This window comes from Narcine bancroftii, chromosome 3 (genome assembly GCF_036971445.1).
Source record: "Narcine bancroftii isolate sNarBan1 chromosome 3, sNarBan1.hap1, whole genome shotgun sequence".
Taxonomy (NCBI): Eukaryota; Metazoa; Chordata; class Chondrichthyes; order Torpediniformes; family Narcinidae; genus Narcine; species Narcine bancroftii.
In genome coordinates, this window is record NC_091471.1 from 260280653 (window position 1) to 260299275 (window position 18623).

Genomic DNA, 18623 nt, shown 5'->3' on the forward strand with positions numbered 1-18623 from the left:
AATATTTCAATATTATTTCTTAACCTATATGTTATTTTTTCTAATGGAATACATTTATTCATTTAAATTTAGTAGTTTCTTCCTTTTAATTTGGTTATGTATTCCATTAATATTTAAAGTCATATAGTTCAGCATAGCCATTTTATATTTTGTTTATCTTCTCTTTCCGTTTTTCCATCATTACCTTTCCTCCTTTTCCATTTCTGTTTTCTTATTTTCAACTCTTTATAAGACAACATTCCTACAACATCCAACATTTTCCTTATTCTCCTATTTCTATCTTCTTTATCCCCAATCTCCCCTTCCCCTCCTGAGTTGTCCTTTATCCCTTGTCGGACAACCACATCTCCCCTCTCCATTTGGATTTGCGAATCCACTCGCAAGCGTCAACTGATTTTGCAGTGACCGCACTTTTCCCCCACCCAGCCCCCCCAGAAAAGATTTCACTTTTCATATGTCACAAAGGTCACTCTTTTAATTCCCTCCTTATTCTCTCTATTCCATTACCTTCCCTTATTAATTCTTGTCTATACTATCTATATTTTCCTCTAAGTACAGATACATTCACGTATGCACATTGTCTCTATTCACTCTTATACCTCTTTACCCGCATACATATCAATCGTGATCATTTTTACTCTCATTACCCGTCTTCATCCCTCAGTCTATTTTTGTCTTTACCCACATACATCTCAATCGTGATCATTTTTACTCTCATTACCCGTCTTCAGCCCTCAGTCTATTTTTGTAATTGTTCTGCAAATTTTCGTGCTTCTTCTGGATCCGAGAATAGTCTGTTTTGTTGTCCTGGAATAAATATTTTCAATACCGCTGGATGCTTTAGTATAAATTTATACCCTTTCTTCCATAAAATCGCCTTTGCTGTATTGAACTCTTTTCTCTTCTTTAGGAGTTCAAAACTTATATCTGGATAAATGAAGATTTTTTGCCCTTTATACTCCAGTGGTTTGTTGCCCTCTCTTACTTTTTCCATTGTCTTCTCCAGTACCTTTTCTCTTGTAGTATATCTTAGGAATTTTACTACAATAGATCTTGGTTTTTGTTGTGGTTGTGGTTTAGAGGCCAATGCTCTATGTGCCCTTTCTATTTCCATTTCTTGCTGTAGTTCTGGACATCCTAGGGTCTTAGGGATCCACTCTTTTATAAACTCCCTCATATTCTTGCCTTCTTCATCTTCCTTAAGGCCCACTATCTTTATGTTATTTCTTCTGTTATAATTTTCCATTGTATCTATTTTTTGAGCTAGTAGTTCTTGTGTCTCTTTAGTTTTTTTATTAGATTCCTCCAATTTCTTTTTTAAGTCTTCTACCTCCATTTCTGCTGCTACTGCCTGCTCTTCCATCTTGTCCATTTTCTTTCCCATTTCTGTTAAGGTCATATCTATTTTATTCATTTTCTCTTCTGTGTTGTTTATTCTTTTTCTTAAATCATTAAATTCCTGTGTTTGCCATTCTTTAAATGACTCCATGTATCCTTTAATAAGAGAAAGTACAACCTTTATCTTGCCTTTCTTTTCTTCTTCTATTTTACTGTACTCTTCCTCTTCTTCTTCCTCTGGGTTGGCCATCTGTTGTTTCTTTGTTGCCCTTTCCTTCTCTTCTTTCTTGTTTCTATTGTCTTCTGTGGTCTCTTCTTGCTGCAGGTGTTCTGCAGCTGTCGTTGCCAGCTGTGGAGATCGACTCCCCAGCTGGTCCCCCCTCCCGTCGGTGTGTTTTTTTTCATGCGCGGTTGCGCACTTTTACTCGGCTCAGCGAGCCATTTTTGTAGTCCATTGTTTACCGACCTGAGGGAGTGGGTTTCTCTCTCCGCAGCGGGCCTCTTCGAACAGGTAAGGCCTTCACCTTTTTCCTCCATTGTCTTCTCTTCCTCTCTTCTTACCGTTGCTTTCGATTTTTCTTTTTTTGTCGCCATCTTCTTTCCACCTTTATACTCACTTTTCTGTAACTTTTATTTCTGTGCCTTTGTGTTTTCCCGACTTTTCTGGAGAGGGCTGGAGTTCACTGTCCGGCCACTACTCCATCACGTGACTCCTCTGTCAAGTCCATTGTCGATGAGATAGGATTTGGATGAGTGGGCTGGACAAATGTTGTTAGGAACAGTTAGAATTTCAGGACAAAAATGTGGTTTGAAGAGGATGTGCTCGAGGTCGGTTCGCAGAAATAAGTTTCGCAAACTGGGTCTGGCCAGAGTCACAATGAAGCAGGTCTCATGAGTGTTCTGGATGAAAATTCTGGTGGTCTTGAGAATGGGCACTGAGGGTATGTTGCATAAACCTCTATGAAAGAAAGAAAATGGTCAACTTTGTGCTGCCTGTAGTCAGCCCCCAGTTTTCTGTTCTCGTTGAAACTTAACACCATGTCACCACCAATTTCCATGCTGCTTGTCATTGACCATTTACAGATTTTATAATAGGTCAGTGGGACAGGGTTTGACTGGTTGCTGTGTCTAACGGCTGCTTGCAATGCTGTACGGAGTACTGGCTAAATTGATAATTAAGATCTTCCCTTTTCCCGACACCAGCTAATTCAGAAAGACTGAGCTCTGGATTGATTCAAATGGCTTTGAAATGGCAATCACTGGCATGGGCTGGATCCTGACCCACTAGCTGAAGGTGTGTTCTGCTCCTGTGTTTTTAGAATGAGTAATCATCTTAGCCCAGGGATGATATTAGAGTCTTACATCACAGGAGATGCCATTCATTCAATGTTCCTCACCCCAAGCTATTAGGACCTCTTCAATTACATGTTTTGATGACCTTTCCAAAGTCCTTCTGGAATCTGAACCCTCCAGCCTTTCAGGAGGGCATCCCAGATCTTAACTGAAATATGTGAGAAAATCTCCTTGTTTCCAATCACATTCTGCAAACTATTTTGAATCTGTTATCAGAATGCATTCATTTAACCTTCTGAATTTAGATGGGTTCACTCACTGGAGTCTGATGGGCACCACAGTCACGGATGAAGATACGTTCATGGGTTTCAATGATGGCCTCTCGCAGTCAGGTAAGGGACACCTTTGCTGTTTAAATCTGTGACCTGCATGGGGTATTGAGCTGTTCCACAAAAGGATTTCCCCATCCTCAGTTACAACGAGTAAGGCTCAAACACTGCTCAGGTGTGGGGAGTTTGAACTAGTGGCAGCCCATAAGACAAGAGTGTGAAAACTATGATAACACCATATGGGAGGAAATGGGAATGACAATTTAAAAAATGCTTCAGATAAAGGCCATAGGACATAGGAGCAGAAATAGGGTATTCAACCCATCGAGTCTGCCCTGACATTTAATCATGAGCTGATCCGTTTCCTCACTTAGCCCCACCATCCGACCTTCTCCCCATAACCTTTGATGCCCTGGATAATCAAAAACTTATCAATCTCTGTCTTAAATCCACCCAGTGGCTTGGCCTCCACAACTGCCTGTAGTAACAAATGCCACAGATTAACCATCTTCGGGCTAAAGAAATTCCTCCATATCTCTGTTCTAAGTGGAGGCCCTTCAATCCTGAAGTTGTGCCCTAGACTCTCTCACTGTGGGAAACGCGACCTCTCTACATCTACTCTGTCCATGCCTTTCAACATTCGAAATGTTTCAATGAGATGCTGGAAATTAGAAAAATGTAAAATGCCGGCAATACTCAACATTAGGCTGCATATGTGGGAAGAAGTTTCCATCATCAGCTTCTCTTTCCACAGATGCCAGTATTTCCAGCAATTTTGTGCATTCTGAGGCAGTCAGAAAGGGAGTTCTGCTCAGAAACGTACCCTGCAGTTACAGCAGGGCAAGTTCTCACACTATGGGGAGAGGCTCCCAGGGGGAGGTGTTTGCAGCACGTTGGAGAAGGTGCGGCTTAGGCCATGGGTAGGGCAAAAACTAGGTTTCTATTCTATTTTATAGTGGAGGGGGTTTACAATCATGGGTCTCAGCCTTGTAGCAGTTTTGGATTGCTTTGCATAACCTTGCGGTCACTATGTGAGCAGGAGCCTGAGACAATCTGATTTGAATTTGTCTCTCGTGCACAGTTGTGTCAGCAGAGGTGGAGATGACAGCCTATGCACTCCTAACCTACACCTCTCTTGGGGATGTGGCATCAGCCCTTCCGGTTGTCAAATGGCTCTCACAACAACGCAACGCATTAGGAGGATTCTCATCCACCCAGGTAAACACTCTAATCACTTGCAAGTGCAAGAGTGAACACACGATCTGCTGGTCAATAAAGTGGTAAAACAAGAAAAGTCAGCCTGTATTTGGATAAATATAGTTACAAGCCCAGAGGACCCCAAAACCCAGCAGCAATAGATATTCACCAAGTCAAATGGTTACTTAAACAAAAGTTGCTTTTGATTATTTTTAAACATGAAAACAGAATCACACTTTAACATCACTATTGACTTAATTAACCTAACTTAACCCCTTCTAATTCTAAGCGCATGTGTATGTAATGTGTGTGTAAGTTTAGAAAAGTTCTTTGATTCACAGTCCAATCTCACTTCTCATTCCTCCAAGTTCACTGGTTACAGGCAATTCTTATACTGTGCACAGAATTTAACATTTATAAGGTTCACCAGACTTTGGTGCTTGAAAGGTAAATGGTTACCACTCCGGAAGGTTCTTGTCGGTTTTCAGAGAGAGATTTGTTTCTCGTTGGACACCCACGACTGATTCCTTTTTTAATCACCCACTTCAGTGTCTTGCCGAAGAAACTTTCTCCCACAGGGTTCTCCAGATGATAATCTCTTTCTGTCAGGTCACCACAGAGTTCATTTTTGTTTCTCTTATTTCAAGTGAAATATTAGACAGCCAGTCCTCTCCTCTTGCATGAACCACAAGGGATTTGACCAGGCTGAACTAAGCACTCACAACCCATCTTCCAAATGGGATTTTCCACAAGCTTGCCTGCTTGTCCTGTTCCAGTCCCAGCTACTGCTGCTGAACTGTAGAACTGATCTCGATCTCTCTCTCTCAGAGAAAAGCCTGTTTGACTCTCTCTGCTTGCAAAACCACATGATCCTCTTAGAAATGCAAGTTCCACTCCAGACAGTCTCTGTCTCCGACAAGTTCTTTCATCTGTTGCCTTTTCGTAAACAACAATCCATTAGTGAAGTCTCTCGGGCACTCTCCAAAGCTTTTGCAAAGGCTCTTGGCACCGACCTGTCTAGCATGAGCAGAGCTCCAGTGTTTTAAATAAGATCTGTTTTAAAGTGTTTGTATGTGACCTACACTAAAAAAAACTGCCACAATTTACCTCCCAAAAATATATCTATATAATTTGTCACAATATACAATGTGCCAGTTTGTGGATGGGTAAACATGCAAACCACAGGATAGTAAACAAGAAAACTGCAGACCAAAACTGGGTAAACATTAAACCTGTCAATCTTGCATTGGTAAACATGTAGTCTCGTGGCCAACACACTGATAACATGCAATATGTACAGATGTAGAAACACACTCCCTCTGTGCATGGAAACCCCTTTGGTTCCATTTGACGGAATCTGTGTTGAAAGAGGGGCCCAGAGACTATTGAAGCTGTTGCTGTGTAATCTCTCTCCAGGATACCTGTGTAGCTCTGCAGGCCCTGTCAGAGTACGCCATTCTCTCCTATGTTGGAGGGGTCAATCTCACTATCTCTCTCGCATCAACTAATCTGGACTTCCAGGAATCCTTCGAGCTCAACCGGGACAATAAGAAGATTCTGCAGACAGCGGCGGTGAGAAGCAGTCAGTCTCCTGTTGTGAAAACACGCGTTTCAGTTTTACATTTCTACACGTGAAAGAGTAAAGCGTGTGAGTGTGTAGAATGGCTAAATCTGTGCAAAGGAAGTAGTGTAAATGTGTGTCAAGTATCCTAAATGGGAGGGGAGCATTAATCGATGGGTTAGAAAAAGAGAGAAAGGTTGAGAAAAGAACAGAGTTTATTTAAAATATGGTAAACAGAACTCCCGACAATATCTTCTGATGAAGGCAGGTTTATTTCCCAGAAAATTACTTTGGGTTGAGGGAAGCAGTAGAATATAAATTAGATACACAAAATCAATTCCAATTGCCCTTTATAAATATTGACATGAAAAATCAATCATGCCTATTCTTGCCACCGAAATACTTTAGTCCACAGACGACTCTGGAGAATAGGGCAAGTGAACGAGGGATAATGGGAAGAGAATAATTTTCCAACGGCAGGTAGAAGCCGCATAGTTAGCAAAGTGGTGGGCACAGTGCTGTTACGGTGCTGGTCGAGGGTTCGAATCCCACACCGTCTATAAAGAGTTTGTATGTTCTCCCCTTGTCTGCATGGGTTTTCTCCGGGGGCTCCGGTTTCCTCCCACCCTTCTAGAGGTACTGGAGAGTAGGTTAATTGGATGTAATAGGCCGGCATAGGCTTGTGGGCTGAAAGGGGCCGATACCATGCTGTATGTCTAAAATTTTTTTAAATTAAAAAGAAGAAAGGAAGGAAGGAGGCGAAGAGTGATTGGGGAGAGTCAAGAAAGGTCTGAGCTGAAGGAGCTGAAACGCAGAGCTGGAAGGGTTGCCAAAATGCAGTATTTGAATCATGAGGTTGCGATCGTGGACAAGCAACAAACTAGAAGAGTGGCAGAAAATCTTCCTGGTGGAGAAAGTAGCAAGGCCAGGGTGGAATTTGGAGATTAGGATGTGGGAATTAAGTTAGTTCTCTGTTAAAGGTAGGTGTGGTCCTGATAAATATTGCTTGGTGTAGTATCTGGACCACGTCTGGAATACTGGTATACCCTGCTTTACTACGAAACAAGAGCGTTCCTATGAAACCTTTCGTAAGCCGAAAACCCATTCAATACTATTGAAAGCTATTTTTGTAAAAGCGAAAACCCATTCACATCGCTTTTAGATAGCGAACACATGTTTCTTCGTAAAAGCAAATTTTCATAAAGCGAGTCTTCGTAAAGCGGGGGTTACCTGTAGTTTGTACAAGCAAGGACTCTCTCAACCTAAGGAAAGATATACATATGATGGAGGAACTGTCGTGAATGTTCACCAGATTCCTAAACTCACTAGAGTTTAGAAGAATGAGATTTGATCTAATTGAAATGTACCAAAATTTAAGGGGCCAGGTATTGGAGAGGCGAAGTTTTCCCTGGCTGGGTGTCTAGAACTAAGGAGCCCATCTCAAAAGAGGGGTCAGTCATATGGGGTAAATTGGAAAGATATCTCTTCATGTGGAGAGTGGTGAACGTTTGGAATTCCCTGCCCAACTGGATTGCAGAGGCTCAGCTTCCTAGTATGTTCAAGACCTTGAAACTGGCAAATTTTTAGATTCAGTAAAATCTCAGTTAATCCAGGATTCAAGCAACCGGCAAAAACTATCACGGGAAATAAATAGGTCAATGAATATGAAAGTTTAAAATTGGCACCCCCAAGCTGTTAGTTCGCCAATCCTCGCAACAAGCAGTCTCAAGTAACCGGCAATTTCACTTTTCTCTGGCATTTTCCAATCCCTTTAGGTGCCAGATACCAGGGGTTTTATTGTATTAAAAGGGAATCGAGGGACTTGTGGTTAGTGTAAGAAAATTACACTGAGGAAGACGATCAATCGTGATTGAATTAGCTGGAGAGGCCAACTGACCTTTTTCTGGTTCAATTTCTTCAATGATAAGGTTAGAGAGGATGAGGGAATTAAGTCATTTTTCTGGAGATTGGCCGACACTGATGGCCAACTACAGCCAAGGGGCAATAATGATGTAATGATGATGGGCCTCGCTCCAGTAGTTTTTGTTAAGCCACTGATGTAGATGCTGAAGAAAAGATTGCCATGAACCAATGGCAGAGATTTTAATGGATTCATAGCAAAAGTGGAAAGAGAACCTTATCTTGGGATAAGCAGGAAGTATCTTTACACCCTGTGAAGGACTGTTGAAGGTATTCTGATATTGCTCCATCTGCTCTACCTCCTTTCTAGATACCAAGTGTTCCAACTGGTCTGTTTGTGAGCGCCAAGGGAGAAGGCTGTTGTTTGATGCAGGTAAGGAAGAGAGACAGCAGTGTTGTAAATGAGTTGTGCGTAAAGATCTCTGCCTCCAAGGCCTGACATCCTGAATACAGAGTCATCACTGTATCAGCGCCGAAATTAATACAACTCGATTATTGCTGCACTTTCCAGGAAACTCCCTTACTGCCCTGGAAACGATTTTCCCTCAATATTGATCCAATTCCCTTTTTGGAATTTCTCACGTTTACATTACTGTTCCCATTAGACAGCTCGTTATACTAATGGGCTTTACCCTCCACCAGTGACTTGGCAAGTTGCACCTTGCATGTGCAAGACTGATCAGGTCCTCCTCCTCCTCCTCTGTACTGACCACAGCTGCATCAGCTGCAAAAGGTGGCTGTTGGCTCCAAAGTGGAAGGAGGGGAAGATGCCTGGTTGGCTCAAGTTCAAGTTTATTACATATAACCAGATGAAACAGCATGCACACAAAAGACATTTCTAGAATAAGCATGTATTAATAATTCACAGTTTCATTTATGAGACCCCAAGGTTACAGGATACCGTTCATCAATCTCACACCCACAGCCTGCGGGAAAAATCTATTTCCCAGCTTGGCACTCCTGATTTTAATGCTCCTGTGCCTTCTTCTTGATGGTAGTGGGTCAAAGCTACTGTGTGACGGATGGTGGGGATCCTCAATAAATTTTTGAACCCTCTTTAAGCATTGCTCCCAGTGAATGTCATCAATAGAGGAAAGGGAGACGGCAGTGATCTTCTCACCCATTCACATTCTTCTATCTCCAACTGAGTCTGAAAATGCCTTGCCTAAAAATTCTAGATAGAAAAATTAGAGGAGTCGGCACTTGGGAACGTGTACCCCAGGGTGCAGGCTACTGTATAGTTTCTGCACACCGGCAGAAATATAGCCACTGAAGGTCATTGTTTGTGGGGTATATTATCCTGGAGAAAGACTGTGTCTGTGGGATCAGACTCCAGTGAATCCCAATCCCCAATCAGAATCGAGTCTGTTCAACCTGTGTTAGTGTCCATAGGCCTTGTACCTGTGAAAGTCAGTATCTGTAAAATCTGTGCTCTATTAATAGTGATGGATGAAACACATGCTTTTAAAGAATATAAAGTCAGTGCCTGTAGAATCTGTGCTCTATCAAAGATGAATGAAATGTATGCTCGTAAAAGATTTAAAGTCAGCATCTGTGGAATCTGTGCTCTATTAATAGTGATGGATGCTCTTAAAGATTTAAACTCTAACCTGTGAAAATAAAATTATTTCAAGGATCAATGAATATTTTGTGGAAATATGGCGTTGCGATTGGGGCTTGATAGCAGCTGGATTGCAAAGTCCATGGTCTGGAGCCATGGAGAAAGAATTTAAGCAAAGTCTTGTGTTGACTGTAAATTTCTCTCACTCTTTGCAGATTGACGTGAGCTACAATGTGCCCGATCCAGTGGCCAAACCAGCATTCCAGCTGTCGGTCAATCTGAAGGAGCCAAACCGTGAGAGGCACCAACACCAGCACCTCGCCAGGCCCGCATCCAGGAGTGACAACCGGTCCAAGAGGTCACGCCAGGAGCGGGCCCTGCACCATGACGATGACCCAGCTTCAGACCAGGATCACCAGGAATACAAGCTGACTGTGGAGGCCTGTACCAGGTAAAGCCTTCACTCTAATTCAGTGTCCGTCTCTTACTGTCTGGACTTCACTCCCAGCCCACCCCATCCAGGTCAGTGAATTAGATTGTTTTCCGTATCTAACCAATACTGTTGATTCTTCCCCAGGTGGTTACATTCTGGTTCTTCGAACATGGCAGTCCTGGAAGTCCCTCTTCTGTCAGGATTCCGAGCAGATGTGGAGAGTCTAGAACAGGTTCGGAAGTTCAGTTGATTTTTAAAAATTATTCTTGTAGAATCTCCAAGCTGTGGAATTTACATTAAAATTTGACCTTGATATTCTAATTCAGTGATGGAGACATGAATGAGAATGGAGACTGCAATATGATTACAGTTGGGATATTGAGCATTTTATGTTCAGTGAATCTCCAGACTTTCCCATAGAATAACCTTTGACTTCTCTCATGTGTATCGTCCTTTCCCTTGCAGATGTCAACTCTAGATATCGGTACATCCATTAATGGGAAATTTCATACTGGCATAGTGGTCTCTCCCTCTCCCCCTCCCCTCTCTCTCTACCTAATCTTCCCCAATACCTTGCCTTCTCACCCCCTGCCGCTTGCCTTGCCTTCCTTGCAGGAGAATGCTCCACGTTCTCTTTCCCTTCTGTTCTCCCCTCGCCTCCCTACCTGTCCTCTCCCTCCTGAACTCCCCCACTCTGCCTGTCTCTGTTTGTCTCTCTCCCTCCTCTACTGCCGTACTCTCTCCCTCCGTCATATTTAATTAAACCATTTCCATCTAACTTCCTGCTGATGCTTTGGCAATGGTTCGTTGCAATTCTACACTTGGGGCTTCTTGTGGGATGTGGGCAGAACCGATGCAATGGGGGAAAAGTGAGATGGATTGGGGCTCTGAGCCAGACCCAAAATGCAGTGGTAGGCTGTATCCTTGGTTGGGGTTCCTGCAGGGCTGATTTGGGGAGGGAGGAGGTAATTTTTCTGCCTCCCGTAATTGGGGTTTGCAGCTGTTTATTGGGAGTGATCTCTGCAGCATCTGGAATTCATTTTGGTGGAGACTCTGTCTTGGAATGAATCTGTTTGGTGCTGTGAGCATCTCACATGTTAAGTTCCATCTTCACCCCTCAGAACCAGTGTCTTGTACTCTGGCTCTCTCTTCTGGAGTGGTGTTCCCTCTAGCTAGCTCCACTGGCCCTGAAATGCTCCTCATGTTTGTTTTCCTGAGAGATGGCAGATTTAATAAATTGCATGTTGAAAGGTTTACCTCGACTGCACTCTGACCCTCCTCTCCACCCCTCCCCTCCTCCTCTCACACATTAAAGCTCCTCTTAAAATAACAAAATTCCGAAGCTGCGGAGCTCCCTGCTCTCGTTTCCAGTTCAGGCAAAAATTGTCTGGCTTTGTAGGACAGTGATTGGGAAGGGACAGTGTTAAATTTGGCCTCAGCTCTTCTGCATCCAGTCAAGAGCATTGAGTCAGGGGTCCCACTTCAGGATATCTTTGCAGTCGTTCCACTACCATGCGGGTATGACAGCCTCCTGGACTAAAGAGCGCAGCTCGCTCTGGGCCCCTGCAATGTCTGCACTTGGACTCCAATAACCTTCAGCTATTGTTCCTCAAGACCTTGACGTTTTCTGTAGTGGTCCTTGTCCAAGAACTTATTGGTCCCCACAGACTCCAAAATGCTGTCGATATATTACATCCTCCAACTGCCATCCAACTTGTTTCATTTAATTAATTAAAATTTATATATTTAAACAAAAGAGCATTTTATTTTGTGTTAACGACATGTATGATCTAGTTTCAGCTGGAAACAATTTACATTTATCCCCAATTCACACCTCCTGCCACCTGAATGGTGTGACGTGCTTTGCAGTTTTTCTCCTGTGCTCCTCGTACTCCGGCAGACAACGCCCTTTGTCCCCATTGCCCCGCTGGCCTTGCCTTCTGCCCCTGTTGCACTCTCAGTCTTGCTATTTCTGTGGTGCTGTTTTCTCAATGAACAGAAATTGCGAGTTAGAACACCGGGTCGCGGAGATTTGGACAGCTCTCAGTTTACGGAGAGCGATACGAGTGATTGCTTGATAATGACCCATTTCCGGGAGCGGGATAAATAGGAATTCTGATACTGGATGGGCTCATGCAGGAGTGGAGTTGAGAAAGTCACGTGGCTGTTTGTGGTTTTGGTATAATCATGGATATGTTGTCCAAAACTAATTTTAAAGTTGAAAATTAGACATGCAGGCTGTTGCGGCCCACGAGCCCGTGCTGCTCAATTATACCCAATTGACTTACAACCCCCGGTATGTTTTGAACAGTGGGAGGAAACTGCAGCACCCAGAGGAAACCCACTCAGACAGGTGGAGAACGCACAGACTCCTTCCAGAGAATGCCAGATTCAAGCCCCTGGCGCTGTAACAGCATTGTGCTAACCTCTATGTTAACCGCGCCACCCATTTGGGCGTCAGATTTGGCAATAAGGTTAGGAGCACTTTAGTTACATTTCTGTGGTGTCAATGGCCAGGGCACAGAATTTTGTGATGGGGACAGACACAGAGGCTTCAGTCTTCCCATTGTTTAGCAGAAGGAGACCTACTCGTTAGTTCCGGATGTCAGACAATTAGCTGGGGCTGCAAGCCGAAGAAAGGACAGAAGTGTGCAGTGTTTCAATTGCCCTCCGGTGACTCTTGGAGAAAGCTGGATGTGAACACAGTGCTGTGCCAGGAATCTCTGTGCAGCCATTGGCAGTGAACTCGGGTCAGAGTGCATACACACTGTGTGACCTGGGACTGGTCGATGTCAACAGAGCACACTAGAGTAGGAGGGGGTTGCAGCTGTGGGCTCAGGTACTCTCAGCAGGACTGTAATTCTATTTATTTGTAAAACAAAAATTACAGAGCCCCAGAGAGTCCAAAAATCATGGAAACCAGAAGATTTATCCAATGATTTTAAAGCCCTAAATATCAAGGGAAAGATCATTGACAAAATACATTTGGAAGTGGTTGAATATATTATAGAAATGCACAGTGGGACTGAGACCTCGGAGCAAAATCTGTTTTTGGGAAAAAAAATACCTCTGAACTTTGATGCTCTACATGGTTCTTGATTAACTGTGCTGAAGGCCAGCGTTCCATCCATGGAACCTCAGGGGCACTGGGGACAAGAGGGACATTTTGGAGGGGTCCTGCCTATTAACGCGATCCCCAATGAAATGCATGTCTTTACGTCTGTGAGAAAAAAAAATCAGGATCTGACTGAGTGAATGTGCTCATAGTTCACCAGTCACCTTGAGCTACTGAGCTGCTCCTCCATACCTTGAGGAATGGCTCAGGCCCAAAACGTCGGTAATATATCTTTACCTTCTACGGACGCTGTGAGACAGGTTGAGTACCTCCAGCATTTCTGTGTTTTTGACATCGGTCACCTGTTCAGCGTCCTGATTCTCATGAAAAATGGTCGCGAGGGCGAATTGCCTGGCAGTTGGCAAGAGGAGAGAGATTGAAAAAAACATGCATAATAAATGGAACTTCAAAGGAGCCATAACTCTTGGGATCCACGGAGTGGGTCACTAAATAGGAGTAAAGGTTAAAAGTGGCAAAGGATCACCGTGTTAGTCTGGAGTCATGAACTGGCAAATCTCCCAGAGAGACTGTGATAGCAGGAGGTCCAGGGGGCAGTCAAAGGTCACTTGCAGGGGCATTCGATTGAAATAAATGACGTTGTGTGAACACGTATGTGGTTGTTTAACGGGAATGTGATCGCAATGTCTTGCTTTGTTTCTCTGTGCTCAGATCTGAACCTCATCAGTCCTGCAGCTAGTAACAGACTGTACAGCGCACACTGTGGTTATTCTCCACTCTAATCTCTTCCTGCACAAAGTCCTTCATTTCACACTAAGACCATGTCTTCTTTTTTCATCCATTGACACGTTCAGTGCATCTTTGCTCTTCACCCCACATATTTTGACCACCCCTCCCCCCTTCAACATGCCCATCACCACTTTCTCCAAAACGCTGGACTTTTTTTTTAGACATAAGTGCTCATGCCACCCAATTAACGTCTGTTTTGAACGGTGGGAGGAAATTAGAGCCCCTGGGGAAAAACCATGCAGGATTCGAATCCTGGTACCAGTTGTTGGCGCTGTAACTGCATGGCGCTACCTGCTACGCTAACTGTGCCACCTTATGAAGCATTCCTGAAGCATCATTTCCTACGCGCTTTGTCAGGGTGATGGAAGGGAACAGGCAGTGGCAGAAGGGGAGAGGGATAGAAACAGAGAGTGGGGAGAGTGAGGGGATGTGGGGAAGAGCAGAGAAGGAGAAGGGAGAGGGTCTGGAAGGCAAGAGTGTGTGCTGCTTGAGCCTATCTATTTGCCAGCTGAGGAGGCGGCCTGCAACAGCGGGCAGGAGTTGGAGTTGGGGTTTGCATCAGGCCAGCCTGTAAAACTCTGCTCTCACTGGGGAGCACAATTCTCCTTGGCGCCAGAGTGCACAGAACATCGTAAACTGTCTGTCTGTGGCCAGTTACTGCCCTTGCATCTATGAAATATTAACAACAGCCTTCAGGCCCTGTAAAACCCTAACACTAAATTAAGTGCAGCTCTTTACCAGCCTCGGCTGGAAGCTCGGGCTACTAGTGCTTATCGTGGTCTTGAAAAGAGCAACTTTTACTCCAGTTTACACTTTTATGAAACTTCCCCAGAGAATGGCAGTATTTCTTGCGATGAAACTGAGTAATGTGGCACAATGCAGGAGATTGTGATTGACACAAGAAAACCTACCCTTCACTACCCTGTATGACAGCCTATGAGTCCCCTATTGCTCTTGACTGAGACATGGATTCGTCTCACCACCTCCTGCATGTGTTTGTGCTTGTGTATGCGATCGTATGAGCATACATCTTTGGATCAATTTTAGCCTGCAAGTAAGTGTGTGTGTGTGCGCGCGTTTTTGTGCATGAATGTGTGTGCGTGATTGCATGCGTGCCTGTGTGTGTGTTGTATGTGTGTGTGTGATCCATGCATGCTTTTATGTGCGCATGTGTGTTTCTCAGAATGCCTATAATGTTATATTGGGTAGTGGAGCCTCACAATTTTAGTATCACAGTGGGGGTCCCAGTAAAGAACCCCCTGAAATTAAAATGGTCTTTCACAATATTGGACAGTTGGGGGAGGGGTCATTTCAATAACTTTAATATATAAAACATTTTTGGCAGAGTGATATTCCGGGGTGGAGCATGGGCCTCCCATTCACAGAGACTGCCTGGATCACTGCCCACTTATCTGTTAGATCAACCATCTCTTAACACTGGGATTAGATTAACTCATTAATTCCTGCAGTGGCTTCAGATGGTAAAGGCAGGCGGAATAGAAAGTACCTCTGTCTTCTCCATGTTAGCCATTTGAGGCTAAAACTTTATAAAGTTCTAGCTGGGCACTTACTGGAGCATCTTCCAGGATCTGCCACATTTTAGGAAAATGTTAAGGCCAAGGAATGCAAAGTTTTACAGAATGTTTTCAGGGAGGAGAGATTTCAATGATGAGGAAAGATTGGAGAGGGTGGGGCTGTTCTTGGAGCAGAGAAGGTGAAGAGGAATTGGTGAAGAGGTGGTGAAAGCAAATTTAACCAGTGTCTTCAAAAGGGAATTATATAAATACTTGAAGAAGGATTTGATGGGGTATGAAGAAACTCAGATTAGTGTGAGAAATCTTTCAAAGAACAGGCACAGTCATGTGGACTGGCAACCTCTTTTCAATCATTCTATGCACCAAACTAGGATAGGAGCCTACAATCAATTGGCAGTCTTATGGTTCCAATGGACTGAAAGAGAAAACAAATCGATGCGTGTAACTAACAATTGAACTCCTAATGTCCCCATTCCTCTCAGAAAACACATGAGGGTTGTAGGTTAATTGGGTGAAATTGGGTGGCATGGGCTTGTGGGCCAGAAAGGCCTGTTAACGTGCTGTATGTCTAAATTTAAAAGTCCCCTGTGTGAACCCATATACCAAGTATAGCAAGAGTTCCATTCTTATGACATCTGCACGAGGCACTACCTCAAGGAAGCAGCCAACCTCATAAAGGAACCCCATCACTCTGGTCGTGCTCTCTCTTTGCCACGGGCGGCAGCCTGAGAAGCCTGAAGTCCACTACAGTTGAACAGCAGGCTCTTGAACATTTCCCACACAACCCCATCAAAAACACTTCTCCAGGGCCTAAGGTCTGTCTGTCTGCATTGTTGTAACATGGAAATCTTTTGCATTAACTCTAGCTGAATGTTTATCCTTTTATCTCCTTTCTCCTGTGTGGCAATTTAACAAATACATTGTTTATTGGTGTACTTTATGTAACTGGTGTCACTGCGGCAAACAAGAAGCACCTCAGTGAAATTGTACATTGTGTGATTGACAAACTGTTGTCAACTCAAATTTATTGTCATCTGATTGTACAGATACAAGTACAACTCAACGGAACAGAGTTCTTCAGTCCTCAGCACAAAACATACAGAGACACAACCAGACATAATACCCATACAGACAAACAATACATATGTAGGACAAGTATTCATCTCTACAAATAAATGAATATTGTTTTGTACAAATGAGAATCTCAGAGGGTTAGTGTGAGAAGTTCCTTTGATCGTTCACCGTTCTCACTGCCCGTGAGAAGAAGCTGTTCCTCTGCCTGGTGGTGCTCCCTGACGGGAGCAGCTGAAGGATGCTGTGTGCAGGGTGGAAGGGGTCCTCAATGATTTTGTGTACTCTCTTCAGACAACGATCCCAGTAGATCACGTCGATGGAGGGAGACTCCAGTGATCCTCTCTGTCATTCTTATGGTCCTGTTGATTGACCTCCGATCCATTTCTCTGCAGCAACCATACCTCAATGTGATGCAGCTCGAAAGAGCTCCTATAGAAGGTTGACATAATGGTGGTCGGTAGCCTTTCCCACTTCAGTCTTCTTAGGAAGTGCAGTTGTTGTTGAGTGTCCACGATAGGTCACTAGTTCAGTGAACTCCAGCGGACTTGGTGCTCTATTCTCACTCTACTGAAGAGATGTGGATGTGTAATGAAGGGTGGTCATTCCTGGTCCTCCTGAAGTCCACGATCATTTCCTTTGTCTTGCCCACATTAAGACTCAGGTTGTGACTTCCACCATTTCATGAGATTTTCCAGCTCTTTCTTCTCTGTAGTGCGACTCATCATTGTTGCTGATGAGGCCGACGACTGTTGTCTCATCTGCCAACTTGATGACTCTGTTGGAGCTGGATCTGGACGATGCAGTCGTGGGTCAGCAGCGTGAACAGGAATGGCTGAGTGCACAGCTCTAAGGTGTGCCAATGCTCAGCGTAACTCTGGTCAATGTTCTGCTTCTGTGATGGACAGACTGTGGTCTTTTCGTTAGGAAGTCCAGGATTCAGTTATTGACAAGAGTGTTGAGTCCCAGCAAGGGCAGCTTCTCTATCAGCTTCTGGTGAATGATCATATTAAATGCCGAGCTGAAGTCAATGAACAGCAACTTGGCGTACGATGCATCAATCTCCAGGTGGGCCAGGATGGAGTGAAGCAACAAGGCTATGGCATCGTCTGTGGAACGGATTCTTCAGTAGGAAAATTGAACTGGGGCCATCGTCTCTGGGAGGTGTGCCTTGATGTGTTCCATCACTAGATGCTCGAAGCATTTCATAATGGTGGAGGTCATTGCTGCAAGATGGTAGTTGTTGGGGCCTGTTATAGTCACCCTTGGGTATGGAGATGATGGTGGCTGACTTGAACCCTGCAGGAACAATGGACTACTGTAGTGAAGTGTTGAAGATGTCCGTGAAGATCTCTGTCCATTGGTCTTCACAGTCCTTTAGTACCCAACCAGGTATGTTGTCTGTCCCTCTACCTTGTGTGGTTCACCCTGGATAGGGTTCTCCTCTCACGTTGGCCCCAGCTTTGAAGGGGGCCCATTCATCAGGGGGACACACAAGCTTTTTTTGGCGTCATCCTGTTCTCATCAAAACGTGCATAGAAAAACAAAACTGGGTTGGTTTCATATGTCTGAAGGTAACATATTCAACACATTTTTTTTCTCACAGTTGCTCCTGGGTAAGCAGATTGAACTCAAACGATATGAAATGGATGGAAGAAAAATTTTGTTTTATTTTGATGAGGTAAGAGAGAAACTAAAAATTAAATAAAATAATAGAGATGAAATGTTTCAATCATGAGGAGAGGCTGAATGTAGTGGGTTTGGTTTTCATAGTGCATTGAAGACTGAGGGGGGACCTGATTGAGAGTCATAGATAACTATTCCCATGGAAGTCGTGTCTAAGACCAGAGGGCCTAGATTTAAAGTAGTAAGTGAAAGATTTCACCTTATTTTTATTTTAAATTTGGACCAACATCATGGTAACAGGCCCTTTTGGCCCACGAGTCTGTGCCGCCCAAATACTCACAATTGAACGACACCCCTGGTGTGTTTTGAACAGTGGGAGGAAACCCATGCACACGCGCGGGAGGAATGTACAAACACCTCACTGACGGCGTGGGAGTCTAACCCCGCTCCCGATCGCTGGTGCTAAAACAGCATTGCGCTAACCGCCACGCTAATCGAGCCGCCCAATCTGAGGACCTTTTTTTTCCATCAGGGTAGCTGCAATTTGAAACACGCTGCCTAGGGAAGTGGTGAAGGCGGGTATTTCCACAATGCTTAAAAGCATTTGTGTGAGCTCTCCAATCGCCAAGGCTACAGATCAAGTGTTGGTGAATGGGATGAATACAAATAAGTACTTGATGGTCAGCATTGACAGGATAGACTCGCGAGCCCGTTTCTGCGCTGAGTGACTTTGACCCTAACACTGTTCTCAACCAATGCAGTGGAGGTGGAGCAGACCACAAGACTCATAGCCAACAACAAGTTCAGCAAGTAATTTCTCCTTTTTCTCAAATAATAAACAGCATGGGTAACAGAAATTACACAACTTCTCTCAGTAAAAGCAAGGTAATTGACCCA

The 18623-nt window shown here is 44.0% G+C and overlaps 1 protein-coding gene across 2 annotated transcripts in view; it reads left to right on the forward strand.

The window, feature by feature from the left end:
* cpamd8 (C3 and PZP like alpha-2-macroglobulin domain containing 8) overlaps window positions 1-18623 on the forward strand; it is a 133385-nt gene that overhangs the window by 64149 nt on the left and 50613 nt on the right. For both annotated transcript variants that reach the window (XM_069927823.1, XM_069927822.1), the window contains exons 31-37: window positions 2937-3023; window positions 4042-4178; window positions 5574-5729; window positions 7949-8011; window positions 9415-9650; window positions 9777-9864; window positions 17707-17781. In XM_069927823.1, coding sequence (XP_069783924.1) covers window positions 2937-3023; window positions 4042-4178; window positions 5574-5729; window positions 7949-8011; window positions 9415-9650; window positions 9777-9864; window positions 17707-17781 — 842 coding nt within the window. The remainder of the gene's footprint in view (window positions 1-2936; window positions 3024-4041; window positions 4179-5573; window positions 5730-7948; window positions 8012-9414; window positions 9651-9776; window positions 9865-17706; window positions 17782-18623) is intronic.